This window comes from Colobus angolensis, unplaced genomic scaffold (assembly GCF_000951035.1).
Source record: "Colobus angolensis palliatus isolate OR3802 unplaced genomic scaffold, Cang.pa_1.0 Scaffold186, whole genome shotgun sequence".
Taxonomy (NCBI): domain Eukaryota; kingdom Metazoa; phylum Chordata; class Mammalia; order Primates; family Cercopithecidae; genus Colobus; species Colobus angolensis.
The window spans coordinates 893,825-907,806 of record NW_012114999.1 but is presented as its reverse complement, the minus strand read 5'-3'; the positions used below and the strand labels follow the sequence as shown (position 1 = coordinate 907,806).

General features: G+C 38.3%; 1 protein-coding gene across 1 annotated transcript in view; it reads right to left on the bottom strand.

Moving 5' to 3' along the window:
* BTBD8 (BTB (POZ) domain containing 8) overlaps positions 1-13,982 on the bottom strand; it is a 77,446-nt gene that overhangs the window by 57,635 nt on the left and 5,829 nt on the right. The window contains exon 2 of the mRNA XM_011939970.1: positions 10,993-11,190. Within this exon, the coding sequence (XP_011795360.1) occupies positions 10,993-11,190 (198 nt within the window). The remainder of the gene's footprint in view (positions 1-10,992; positions 11,191-13,982) is intronic.

Here is a 13,982-nt window from a genome sequence, read left to right as displayed (position 1 = left end):
TGCACGTTATGCACATGTACCCTAGAACTTAAAGTATAATAAAAATAAAAATAAAAATAAAAGAAAAGAAAAACCCACAGTTGACATACTTTAATGGTAACTGAAAGCTTTCTTCCTAAGCTCAGCAAGGATGTCTGTTCTTAATACTTCTTTCAACATTTTATAGGAGATTTTAGCCAGGGCAATTAGGCAAGAAAAATAAATAAAAGGTATCTACATGGTAAAGAAATAAGTAAAGCTATCTTTATTTATAGATGACAAATTTGTATATATAAAATCCTTGGAAATCCACAAAAAAACCACTGAACAAGTTTAGCAAGGTTGCAGGATACAGGATCAACATGTAAAAATCAATTATGTTTTTATATACTAGCAATGAACAATCAAAAATGAAATTAGAAAATAATTCCATTTACAATAGTATTCTAAAAATAAAATAGCAGGAATATATTTAACAAAAGAAGTATAAGACATTCATTGAAAGCTACAAAACAATGTCAAAAGCAACTAAATAAATGGAAACACATTTCGTGTTCATGGATTAGGTGACTTAATATTGTTAAGACAGCAGTACTTTCTGAATTGACCTACAGATTAAATGCAATCCCTATTAAAATTCTAGCTAACCTTTTTCTGGGTTTTTTTTTTTTTTTCTTGCAGAAACTGACAAGCCAGTCCTCAAATTCAAATGGAAGTACAAGAGGCCTAGAATAGCCAAAACAGTCTTGCAAAGAACAAAGTTGGTGGATTCACACTTCTCAATTTTCTAAGCTTCCTACAAAGCTACAGTAATCAAGACTGTGTGGTACTAGCCTAAGAATGGTGGACATGTAGATCAGTAGAACAGAACTGAGTCTAGAACACACATTTATGGGTAACTAATTTTTGACAAGAGTGTCCAGACAATAATACAATGGGGAAAGAACAATCTCCTTCATAAATGGTGCTGAGACAACGAAACACCCAAATGCAAAAGAATGAAGTTAGACCCTAACCTCACACCATGTACAAAAATTAACTCAGAATAGATCAAAGACCTAAATAGAAAAGCTAAAAGTACAAAACTGTTATAAGTAAATATAGGCATAAATCTTCATGACCTTGGTGTCTTAGATATGGTATCAAAAGCACAGTGACAAAAGAAAAGATAAAGTGGAAATCACACAAATTAAAGATGTTTGATTTCCAGAATACTCTATAAGAGAACCCACAGAATGAGAGAAAACTTCTGCAAATTATGTCTGATAAGAGTCTGGTATTCCAGTATATACACAGAACTCTTAAAGCACAATAAAGAGAACCCAATTTTACAATGGGCAAAGGATGTGATTAGTTTTCTAAAGAATATGTAAAAATAACTGATAAGTATACAAAAATTGCTCAAGATCATTAGCTATCATGGGAATACAAATGATTAGCTATCATGGGAATGCAAATGAAAACAATAAGATACCAGTTTACATCCACTAGGATAGGTATAATTTTTTTTTTTAAAAAAAGGTAACATGTTGAGAATATGGAGAAATTGGAAATTTTGTACATGCTGGTGGTAATGTAAAATGGTACAGTCATTTTGGAAAAGAGTCTGTCAGTTCCTGAAAAGGTTACTATATGACCCAGTAATTACACTCCTAGGTATATAACAGACTTGAAAATGTATGTTCACACAAAAAATTTATACATAAATGTTCATAGCAGATTTATTCATAACAGCCAAAAAGTTGAAATAACCCAAAAGCCTATCATCTGATAACTGGGTAAACAAAATATAGTATATCCATATGTAGGGGAAAATAGGTAACATAGCAGGCCTGACTGCTATACCTTGAAAGATTTAGTTATAAGCTTGGCCCTTGGCTGATATCTGGAAACATGGATTTGGGCAGTATTCTTAGCATTCTCTAAATGTAAAGGTGGCTCACTCTGTCTAAACGGTTTATGCAAGCAATAGTTTATGCTGAACACAGACTTTCCTTCTGGGAGTCTGGAATTCGGGTACACGTTGGGCGGGAGTGCCTACGTTACCAATTCCCAATAAAAAAACCCTGGGCATTGAGCTTCTAATGAGTGTCTCTTGTTGGCAACATTTCAGAAGCACTGTCACAACTCATTGCTGGGGAAATTAGGCATGTCCTCTGTGATCCCACTGGGAGAAGACCCTTAGAAACTTATGCCTTGATTTTCATGAACTTTGCCCCACGCGCTTTTCCCTTTGTTTTTCTCTGTAGTAAATCATAGCCTTTAGCATGACTATACGCTGAGTACTGAGTCCTCTCAGCAAATCATCAAACCTGAGGATGATCCTATGACCCCTGATTTATCATATAATAAAATATTCAGCCATAAAGGGAATAAAGTATTGATACATGCCACAACATAGATGAACTGTGAAAATATCATGTTGAGTTTAGAAAGCCAGATGTAAAAGGCCACATATTGTATAATTCCATTTATATGAAATGACCAGAATAGGCAAATCCTTAAAGACAGAAAGTAGGTTGTTCGCCAGGGGCTGGGTGAAGGAGGAAATAGGGGTGGCTGCTAATGGCTATGGGGCTTCTTTCTGGGATGATGAAGATATTCTGGAATTAGTGATGCTGGTGGCACAACACTGTGAATATATTAAAACCACTGACTCATATACTTTAGAATGGTCAGTTTTATAGTATGTGAATATTATATCTATTAAAAAAAAGAGTAGATGGGAGGAAAGGAATTGGTGAGGGTGTGATAGATAATTCTTGAGGAGCTTTGATGTGAAAAGGAGCAGAGCATTAGGTAATTTAGCTGGTGGAGTATTAGCTGAAAGTGAAAGCAGGTCAGAAAAGAGTCATTTTTTAGGTAGAGGAGAAAATACCATGCTTAGGTGAGGAGATCTAAGACAGAAGAAATTTTCTGTGGAAAGATGAAAACTGCTGGAACAATGTCCCTGACTAGGTGAAAAGGAATAGAATGAGATCTGGTGGACAAATAGAGGATTTGATTTTAGAAGCACTGACAGTTGATCAGTAATAACAGGGAGGAAAATAAAGCATATAGGTACAGATGCAAATATGTGCATACATATGGAAGAAGTTTGTAAAAGTTCTCACTGCTTTGACTTTCTCAGTGAAATAGAAAGCAGGTCATCAAAAGTGAGAATGAAGAGGAAAGGAACGGCTGAAGTTTCAGAACAGAGAAGTATAAAATGATACTCCAAGAAAGTGGGAACTCCAATAGGACTAGGGAAATATAGGTGATTGGCCACACACTATGGCTCATACCTGTAACCTCAGCACTTTGGGAGGATAAGGTGGGAGGACTGCTTAAGCCCAGGAATTCTAGACTAGCCTGGGCAACACAGCAAGACCCCATCTCTACAAAAAACAGAAAAATTAGCCGGGTGTGGTGGCATGCACCTGTAGTCTCAGCTACTCAGGAGGATCACTTGAGTGCAGGCATTCAAGGTTACAGTGAGCTATGAATGCACCACCACTCTCCAGCCTAGGCAACAGAATGAAATGCCATCTCTAAAAAAAAAAAAAAAAAAAAAAAGAGGAAATACAGGTGATTGCATGTAGTATGACTAACAGCACTAAGTGCCTACTGGTGGTTAGCATGACTATGTTTTTCCAGCCACATTCAGCTGTGTGAATGCAGAAGTGGGGAGGTCAGAGTTGAATGTAAGATTTGGAGTTTTGACATACAAATAAAATTCAAAGGGAACAACAGAGTTGAAGCTGTATGCAAAGGGGGTAATACAATGATAGTGAAAGGCATTTAAGCTGAGTAAGGAGGGAAATGAGGACGTAAGAGGATGAAAGAAAATTTAAATGTAGGCTGAGCTTGATGTTTCATGCCTGTAATCCCAGCACTTTGGGAGGCTGAGGTGGGTGGATCACTTGAGGTCAGGAGTTCGAAACCAGCCTGGCCAACATGGTGAAACCCTGTCTCTACTAAAAACACAAAATTAGTTTGGCATGGTGGTGGGCACCTGTAATCCCAGCTATTTGTGAGACTGAGGCACAAGAATTGCTTAAGTCTTGGAGGCAGAGGTTGCAGTGAGCCAAGATCACGCCACTGCCCTCCAGCCTGGGTGACAGAACAAGCCTCTATCTCAGAGAAAAAAAAAAAAAAGTAGTATGATTAACTACACCAGGACCTGCAATTAATGAATTTAAGTCCTAAAGGGAATAAGCTAGAAAGACAGGAGGTAGAAGTTAGAGAGTAAGATTCTTAGAATCAAGATGATAGGAGGCTGCAGTTATTGATAACAGCACTATTAGGATTTGACATGGCAGTGAGTAGTTGAGGTAGAATGGATAACAAGATTACTGGAAGACAGGATTGAAGGCACTGAGAGACCATGTTACTGGAAACATCTATATAGCAATTGCAATTACTAAAACATATGCTTAGGAAAATTGACAACAGTAGCTAAAATCTTTATGGAAGGAGGACTGAACTGGTGGTCTGTAGATGACTGTCCTATTGTATAGACCAGTAAAATGAGATTCAATGATAGGGGAGTAAGAAGGAAGCAAGGACATTCATGGGTGTTTAAAATGTACCAGAATTTTGGTGTTATTCAGGTATAGTGAGGCCAACAGATCGGGAGACAATTGCCATCGAAAAGATAATTTGTTAGCTATAATTTACAAGAGGAGGGGGCACACCATGCAGGGCCACACAGGGAAGCAACAGGGTTGGTCAGAAGGAGCAAGGGGAAAGCATGGTTTAAAGCCTTTATTGGGGTTTTCAAGAGAAGGAATAAGCAAGGCAAGGTAAGCAACTGAACAGGATCAGGACTGGATTGTTTGAATAACGTTGGCTGGCTTTGGTCTACAGGAGTGATCCCTACTTGTCTGGTACTTGGCTATAGGGAGATTAGGGGGAAAGAATATTATTTCCTGGAATATAAGGAGCAGATAGAGAATGTGGATATACGGGTGGATATATAGGTGGGTCCCTGTACTTGGGATTGGCTGGTTCACAGGCAAGTCATTTACTATATCTAGGAATTAGCGAATCCTGGAAGGGGCAGTCTTTTCCCCCAACCCCATCAGCAAGACCCCAGATACCAGAAAGAAAATACAACAAGGAAGACACCTATTCCAACCACTGTCAATCCTTGTAGTATAAGGGATGAGGGAGAGACAATGGCCACCGCCAGAGAAAGCTTGTAGAGGAAACGATTTCATTTGTCTGTGCAGTTTTATGTACTTACCTGATTGAGACTTTATCCTGGCATCTCATCCAGCTCTTGATGTTAAACTAAACATTCAAAGGTCCTCCCTCTTTTCTTTACCTTTCACATGCATACACACTCTCACAACAATAACCAGGTTAGTCTTCTTGGGAAATCAGATTTTTATCATCCTGAATTGAATTTTAATCATGAAGTCATAAAGCAAGCACAACTTTCCACTGACAATCATTTGAGCTATATCTGAAGTCACTGCATATAAAACAACTTTTCAAAGGCTGTATTTCACACTCTAACTCAAGTGCACAAAGTGCACACCAAAAGGCTAAAATAAGTAGTACCATAAAAGACTATTTGAAGATCTTTATCCATGACTTAAAAAGAAAGGATGTGAACTGAAGAGACAAGGACTGAATTTCACAAAGCAAAAATTCGAGAAATTATTTTATCAGAATTTTCACTAGAAGAAATTTTCATGTCAACATTTTCCATTGTACTCCCTTCCTTTTGCCTTCTTTTCATACAGACAAATGTCAAAGCAATCTGCTTTGAAAGCAAAAAAAGGGTACATCACAAGGGCTTTCTATGTGCAAGACACTACATGAGGCACCAATAGAGATGTGCACATCAATGAGACAATCTAATCTCAAGGAGCTTACATAATCACAGACACACACGACTAACCTAATACAAAACGGAATATGATTAAGTGCTTAAAATAGAGCACTGTGAAGTGCTATGAAGCACACAGCCAGCCACTCCAACTACTTTCTTTGAAATGAGAAAACTGAGGCTAAAAAACAGTAAAACAAGATAATGCACAGCCAGAAGGCAGATCTGTCTTATTGCCAAGTCCAGTGCTTCCTCCACTCTCCCATACTGGGTCTAATTCAATATTTTCTAATCACTTTCAACGATAACAAATAAAGGATATCATTGATGTAATGTCTCCTTTTCTCTAATGTATAAAAATCTGATCTATGCCAAGGATCTTCTTTTAAACATACACTCAACAGCTGAAGAAGTGTATAATCTCATAGCACCTGCTATTATGAATAATGCAATAATCATGAGCTCATAAAGCAAGTACAACTTTCCACTGAATCATTTGAGCCGTATCTGCAGTCACTACCTATAAAACAATCTTATTCAGTGCTTACCATATGCCCACGCCACTGTACTAAGTGCTTTATAACCATCACATTTAACCATCACAACACCACTATAAGTATTATTAATGTGCCCATTTCTCAGATGAGGAAACTAATGGTAAGTGATTAGTCTAAGTTCACACAGAAGTGGTAGAACTGGCTTCACCACAAAGCTTGTTCTTATAACAATTCTCTATCACCTACTAGGAGAAAAAAGTGTACACTTTAAAATTGGTATTTTGGCTGGGTGCGGTGGCTCACACCTGTAACCCCAGCACTATGGGAGGCCAAGGTGGACAGATCACCTGAGGTTGGGAGTTCGAGACCAACCTGACCAACATGGAGAAACCCCGTCTCTAATAAAAATACAAAATTAGCCAGGCATGGTGGCACATGCCTGTAATCCCAGCTACTTAAGAGGCTGAGGCTGGAGAATCGCTTGACCCAGGAGGTGAAGGCTACAGTGAGCCGAGATCATGCCATTGCACCCTAGCCTGGACAACAAGAGCGGAACTCCTGTGTCAAAAACAAAACAAAACGAAACAAAACAAAAATTGGTATTTCAAACTCAATGATGAGCATATAACCTGTACTGAAAAACGATAATGATTTTCTAAGTTGTACTTAAAGTATCCGCTTAAATTATAGTATATTATTTTAATGAACACAGGTAGCCAAAGTTAGGCAATTTTCCATTTATGCTTTCCATAGGAGCTTCACACATGAAACAGAAACAATAAAGAAAAAAGTCATTAAAGCAACTGCTAAAGCATAAAATGAATAAGCCAATCACATAAATACACTTAAAATATAATTATCCAAAGATAATTTTCTATACTAATGTAAATGTCATTTTGATTATAGGCAAAAACCACGTCAGCAAATAACTAAAAGACTGGCATTTAAAAAATTTCTGGGATATAAGGACAGATATCCCAGAAGTTTTTTAGACATATAAAAGATACATAAGGACATAAAAACACAAAAATCCAACTGACTTCTCATAAAAGCCAAAACAGGTAAGTGGCACTGGCATTAAGGACAGACATACAAACTGGTGGAATAGAACTGAGAAACCAGAAATAAACCCTCACATTTATGGGTGAATTAACTTAGGCTGCCATAATGAAATACCATAGACTGAGTAGCTTAAACAACAGAAATGTATTTCTCAGTTTTCGGAGGCTAGAAGACCAAGATGAAGTGCCAGTATGTTGGGTTCTAGTAAGGGCTCCCTGGCTTCCAGACACCATTGCCTCACTGTGTCCTTGGATGGCAGGGATAGAGTAAGTATGCACACAAACTCTCTGGAGCCTCTTCTTTTTTACTTTTCTCTTTTTTTTTTTTGGAGACGGTCTCACTCTGAGGCCCAGGCTGGTGCAGTGGCATGATCTCAGCTCACTACTCTGCCTCTGGGCTCAAGTGATCCTCCCACCTCAGCCTCCTGAGTAGCCAGGACTATTAGCTGCACACCATCACATCCAGCTAATATTTTGTATTTTTGGTAAAGATTGGGTTTTGCCATGTTGCCCAGGTTGGTCTCAAACCCCTGGACTCAAGTGATCCACCCACCTCTGCCCCCGGAAAGTGCTGGGACTACAGGCATGAGTCACTGTATCCACCCTGAGTCTTCTTATACAGGCACTAATCCTCATGAAGACCCCACCCTCATGAACTCATCTCAACCTATCTCCCAAAGGCCCGATCTCCATCTGCTATCACACTGAGGGCTAAGGCTTCAACAAATAAATTTTGGGTGGAGACAACTGCAGTCCACAGCAATGGGCAACTCATTTTCAGTAAGTGTCTAGACAATCTGAGAAAAAGAAAGGAGAGGAGGAGGAAAAGTCGGTGCTGTGACAACTGCGTATTTGCATACAAAAGAACGAAGCTAGACCCCTTCCTTACATGATACATGGCAATTAACTCAAAATGGATCAAAGACCTACATGTAAGAGCTAAAAATATAAAAACATTAAATTCTTAGAAGAAAATATAGGAGTAACCAGGGCATCATGGCACATGCCTGTAATCTCTGCTACTCGGGAGACTCACTTGAGCCCAGGAGTTAAGAGTCCAGCCTACGAAACACAGCAAAACCCTGTCTCAAAAAAATATATACACACACACACATACACATACACATACACATACACACACACACACACGAGTGTATTAGTTCGTTCTCACACTGCTATCAAGAACTACCTGAGACAGTGTAATTTATAATAAAAAGAGGTTTAATTGACTCCCAGTTCCTCAGGCTGTACAGGAAGGCATGGAAGCATAGCTGGGGAGGCCTCATGAAACTTACAATCAAGGCAGAAGGCAAAGAAGAAGGAAGCACATCTTACATGGCCAAAGAAGGAGGAAGAGCTCTAGAGAACAAGGAGGAGGTGCTACACACTTGTAAATAACCAGATCTCCTTAGAACTCACTATCACAAGAACATCAAGGGGGAAATCCATCCCCATGATCCAATCACCTCCCACTAGGCCCCTCCTCCAATACTGGAGATCACAATTTGACATGAGATTTGGGTGGAGACACAAATCCAAACCATATTAATGAGTAAATCCTCAAGACCATGGATTAGGCAATGGTTTCTTAGCCGTCACACCAAAGGCACAGTGACAAAAGAAAAATTACATAAGCTAGACTACGTAATTTTTTTTTTTTTTTTTTGAGATGGAGTCTTGCTCCGTCACCAAGGCTGGAGTGCAATGGTACAATCTCAGCTCACTGCAGCCTCCACCTTCTGGGTTCGGGTGATTCTCCTGCCTCAGCTTCCCAAGTAGCTGGGATTACAGGCATGCACCACCATGCCCAGCTAACTTTTTCGTATTTTTAATGGAGACGGGGTTGCCATCTGTTGGCCAGACTGGTCTTGAACTCCTGACCTCAGGTGATCTGCCCACCTCAGCCTCCTAAAGTGCTGGGATTACAGGCATGAGCCACTGCACCTGGCCTGACTACATAAGAATTTAAAACTTTTGTGTCATAAATGATACCATTGTGAAAGTGAAAAGACAACCCAGAGAATAGGAGAAAATATTTATAAATCATATTTGTGGTAAGAGTGTAACATTACAGAATATATAAAGAACACTTAGAAGTCAATAATATAAAGAGAGCCCAATTTCAAAATGGGCAAAGGATGTAGATAGTTCTCCAAAGACATAAAAATGGCAAATAAGCACATGATAATACGCTCAACATCATGAGTCATCAGGGAAATACAAATGAAAACTACAATGAGATACCAGTTCACATCCACAAAGAGGGTAATAATAAAAAATATAGAAGATAATAACAAGTATGTTGAGGATGTGGAGAAACTGAAGCCCTCTTACATTGCTAGTGGGAATGTAAAATGTTATAGCCAGTTTGGAAAATGGTTTAGAAGTTCCTCAAAAGGTTAAACATAGTTACTATATATATGACCCAGCAATTCCACTCCTAGGTATATACTCAAGAAAAATAATAACATAGGTTCACAGAAAAATTTGTATATAAGTGTTATAGCAGCATTATTCACCATAGCCAAAAAGTACTAATAGAAAAAATTTAAATGGCAACGAATGGATTAACAAAATGTGGATGAGCCATACAATGAAATATTATGCAACAACAAAAAGAAATGAAGCACAGAATGAAGATTAATTTAAACTGGTTTCTCCCATTATTTAGCTGATGACAATTCTGAGTTAAAACATGAATCTCCAAGATGTTCTATTCTGAAAAAACAATTTGACCAAATACAAGTTACTATGGTCTGAATGTTTGTGTCCCCCCATCCCCAAAATTCATGTGATGAAACTTAATCCCCAATGTGGTGGTATGAAGAGGTGGGACATTTGAGAGATGATTAGGTCATGAGGGCTCCATCCTCACAAATGAGATTAGTGCTCTTATAAAAAAGACCCAAGAAAGTTTGTTAATCTCTTTTGCCATGTGAGGACACAGAGATGATGCTGTCTTCAAGTAACTAACCGTCACCAGGCACTGAATATGCTGGCACCCTGATCTTGGACTTCCCAGGCTCCCGAACTGTGATCAATACATTTCTGTTGTTCACCAATTACCTAGTCTAAGGTATTTTGTTATAGCAGCCCAAATGGACTAAGACATAAGCCATGAGAATAAAAACAGTTATGATGTTATATTTTTATAAGTATACATAAAGTTTCACATACCAACAATACAGAAGTCAGTACATAGCAATGGTTGTCAACAGGGGGCAATCAGAACCTCCAGAGGACATCTGGCAATGCCTGGAGGTATTTCGGTCTCAACTAAACATCCTAAAATGCACAGCATTGTCCCCACAACAAATAATTATACAACCTGAAATGCCAATAGTGCCACCACTGAGAAATCCTGGAATAGAATAATTCATTTAAATTACTACAGAGCACACCATTTGCCCTTTCTCAGGATCAGTGTTAGCTTAATGCTTAGCTTCTACCAGTACTAAGCTTCTAATATTAACACTTAGCCTCTATTAACACTAATTACTAAGATAATTTGGAATTTAAGTGAATGGATTTTTCTTATCAGGTTACAAAATACATATGAAAATATATTAAATAAAAACACACATGTCAAAAATAAGCAATTACATATTAGACTTACATGGATAAAGAAAGCACTTACTGTAAAAATGTTCTAAATTCTAAAGCTTCAACATTCTCCACAGCAACAGGCTCCTGATTTGTTAAACTATTTGATGTCTGTCCAAGAGTATGAAAATAGAAGTCAGGAACTCTTGCTAAAAGGACTGCTTTGTGTGCTTTGAACAAAGTACAACCCACAGAGAAGGTAACATCTGTATGGAATTCTTCCCTTAGAAGCCTATAAGGAATAAAAAGGAATCATAGTTTAATTAGTGATGCTAAGAAACATATACATATTTTTATAAAGTAGGTTTAAAAATAACACATAAGCTAAAAAATACAGAGGCAACATAAAGTTAATATAAAAATGAGTTTGTCCTCAGTTCATTCCAAAGAACATTGTTTAATATTGGCTTAGAGCCTAATTTTCTAAAATTCATAGGGAAAACAAAGATAATTTCACTAAAAGAGTAAGACTACTGTTTCAAAATATTTTTTCTTATGAATTCCTTCTGATAATAAAAAAATTATTTTCTGCTACTTATGTTGATTTGCCTTTAGATGTACTACCTTCTTTAGATTTTTAAAATGCAAAGTTGACATTATCTTTAATTATTTAAAAGAATCAATGTTTTAAAATCTTACTTAAATTGAAGCCAAAAAAAAAAAAAGCTAATAGTCAATGATAGCAACAAACCACACATGTCAGTAGAAAAATTCAGGTTAGAAACTGGTACTTAGTTCTGGCTAATGTTAATTACCAAGTCAGAAACCCAGGTGTGGCTGTCAAAAATGTAACATTTAGTCTCTTTTCCTGTCTCCCACTCCCACAAATAGAATTATGCTCTAATCTATCATTAAATGATGGATTCATGAGGTAAACCCTTTCAAATCCCTGATTTACATGTATCCATGAGTGATAGAAGAATAGAAATCAACATAATAGAAAATGTCATAATATAATCTTTTGTCTCTTTGCAGTAACTATATATTTTACTCTCTAAATATTAAATAATACTTCATATCACTATAGCAATATCATCAGCAAGGTACATATTCTCAGAGGACTTCTGTATTACAGGATATATAAAACTGGCAATCACACCAGTACACTACAGGAGGTACAAGTAACGGATAAAGATGTCCATTACAGTGAAAGCTTAGAAAGTTGCCAATGACACTCATACTCCCCCAGCAGCAAGTTAATGGCTCCTTCCTCTAATCCCATCAGACTCAGTGCATACCTCTATTATAGTATTTCTGTCATTGCATCATTATTTTTACATATCTTTCTCCCTACTAGACAATGAACTCCCCAAGGGCAAAAACTGTATCTTCAGTATACAGCAAGAGTTCAATATCTGCTTATTGAATGATCCTATTTTACCCTAGACAAAACAAATGCTTCAGAGCACAAAAGCTTTCAGAACCTTGAAAATAATGGCCAAACAGATGCATCTTAGTTTGGTCCATATTTTCAATAAATTATTTTCATAAGTAATTTTTAAAGTTACCCAAAAATGTGTTGGGCTCTCAAACTTTAATTGAAACAGAAACTGTACAAACACTCAATTTGTTCCTTCCTCCCACCCTCCTTCCCCCATCCCACCCCTCAAGTGAATAAGGAAGCACTGCAACTGGTAGCCATACAACCATTGGCAGGGAATCCACCTTGCTGCTAATGGATGCTCATGAGTACTTGCTAAATGGGGGGGAAAAAAAAAGTGTGTATAAAATTGTTAATGTGAAAATACAGTGCTTTTTATTTGATAGAACCACTTTTATCAGTTTCAAGTATATTTTATATCTGTTACAAATCTGAAAATCTGATTCAGACTGGCTTAAACATTAAGGAGTTTACTGGCTCATCGAATAGTAAAGTCCAGAGGAAGGACAGATTGGAGCAAAGCTCAATGATGCCAAGGCCCAGCTTCTTTCCATCTCATATCTTTGCCAACTACTGTATTCACCTATCTTAGTCCATTTGTGCTGCTGTAACAGAATACCACAGGATAGGTAATTTATAATGAACAAACATTTATTGGTTCACAGTTCCAGAGGCGGGGAAGTCCAACATTAAGGTGCTACCATCTGCAAGGGCCTTCTTGCTAAGTCATCACATGGTAGAAGGATAAAGGATAAAAGGGAGCAAGAAAGAGCCAAATTCATCCTTTTATAACACTACCAATTTCACCCACAAGGGTGGAGCCCTCTTGGTTTAATCATTTCTTTAGGGTCCTACCTCTTGATACTGCTACAATGGCAATTAAATTTCTTTTTCTTTTTTTTTTTTTTGAGACACAGTCTTGCCCTGTTGCCTAGGCTGGAGTGCAGTGGTACCATCTCGGCTCATCGCAACCACCACCACCCGAGCTCAAGGGATCCTCTCACCTCAGCCTCCCAAGTAGCTGGGACTGCAGGCAAGCATCACCACACCTGGATAATTTTTATATCTTTTGTAGAGACAGGATTTTGCCATGTTTCCCTGGCTGGTCTTAAACTCCTGAGTGTTGGGGGAAAGCTGAGTGTCAGGAAAAAAGCTGAGGCAGGGCTTGCATGTCTGACATAATGTAAAAGAATCTTGGAACATGCCTGAGGTCCAGGGTCTAAAACCCCTCGTTGCCTTTGGAACACCAAGCTCTGTGCCGAAGGGTGGAAGGCTGCCCTGCCGCACCACAATCTAAGCCCAGGGCATTAAACCCCTCATGGCTTGGATGGAATCCAGGGCTCAGGGCATAAAACCCCTCATGGTCTCTGGCTCCTTGCTTCTAGCACTCCCAGGCTCATAGATCAATTGTATCCTAAACTAGATGAACATGTTTCCCATTATCTCAAGTAGCAGAACATGTTCCATATGCTTCAAAGAAAATGCTAAACCATCAGAACTGCAGATCATGCACTTGCTACACTGCTTCCTTTCAACCCCCACATCCTTACCACCTGCTTGTTTGATCACCAATAAATAGTGCAGGCTTCCAGAGTTCAGGGCCCTCACAGCCTCCATACTAGTGTTGCCCCCTGGTCCCACTT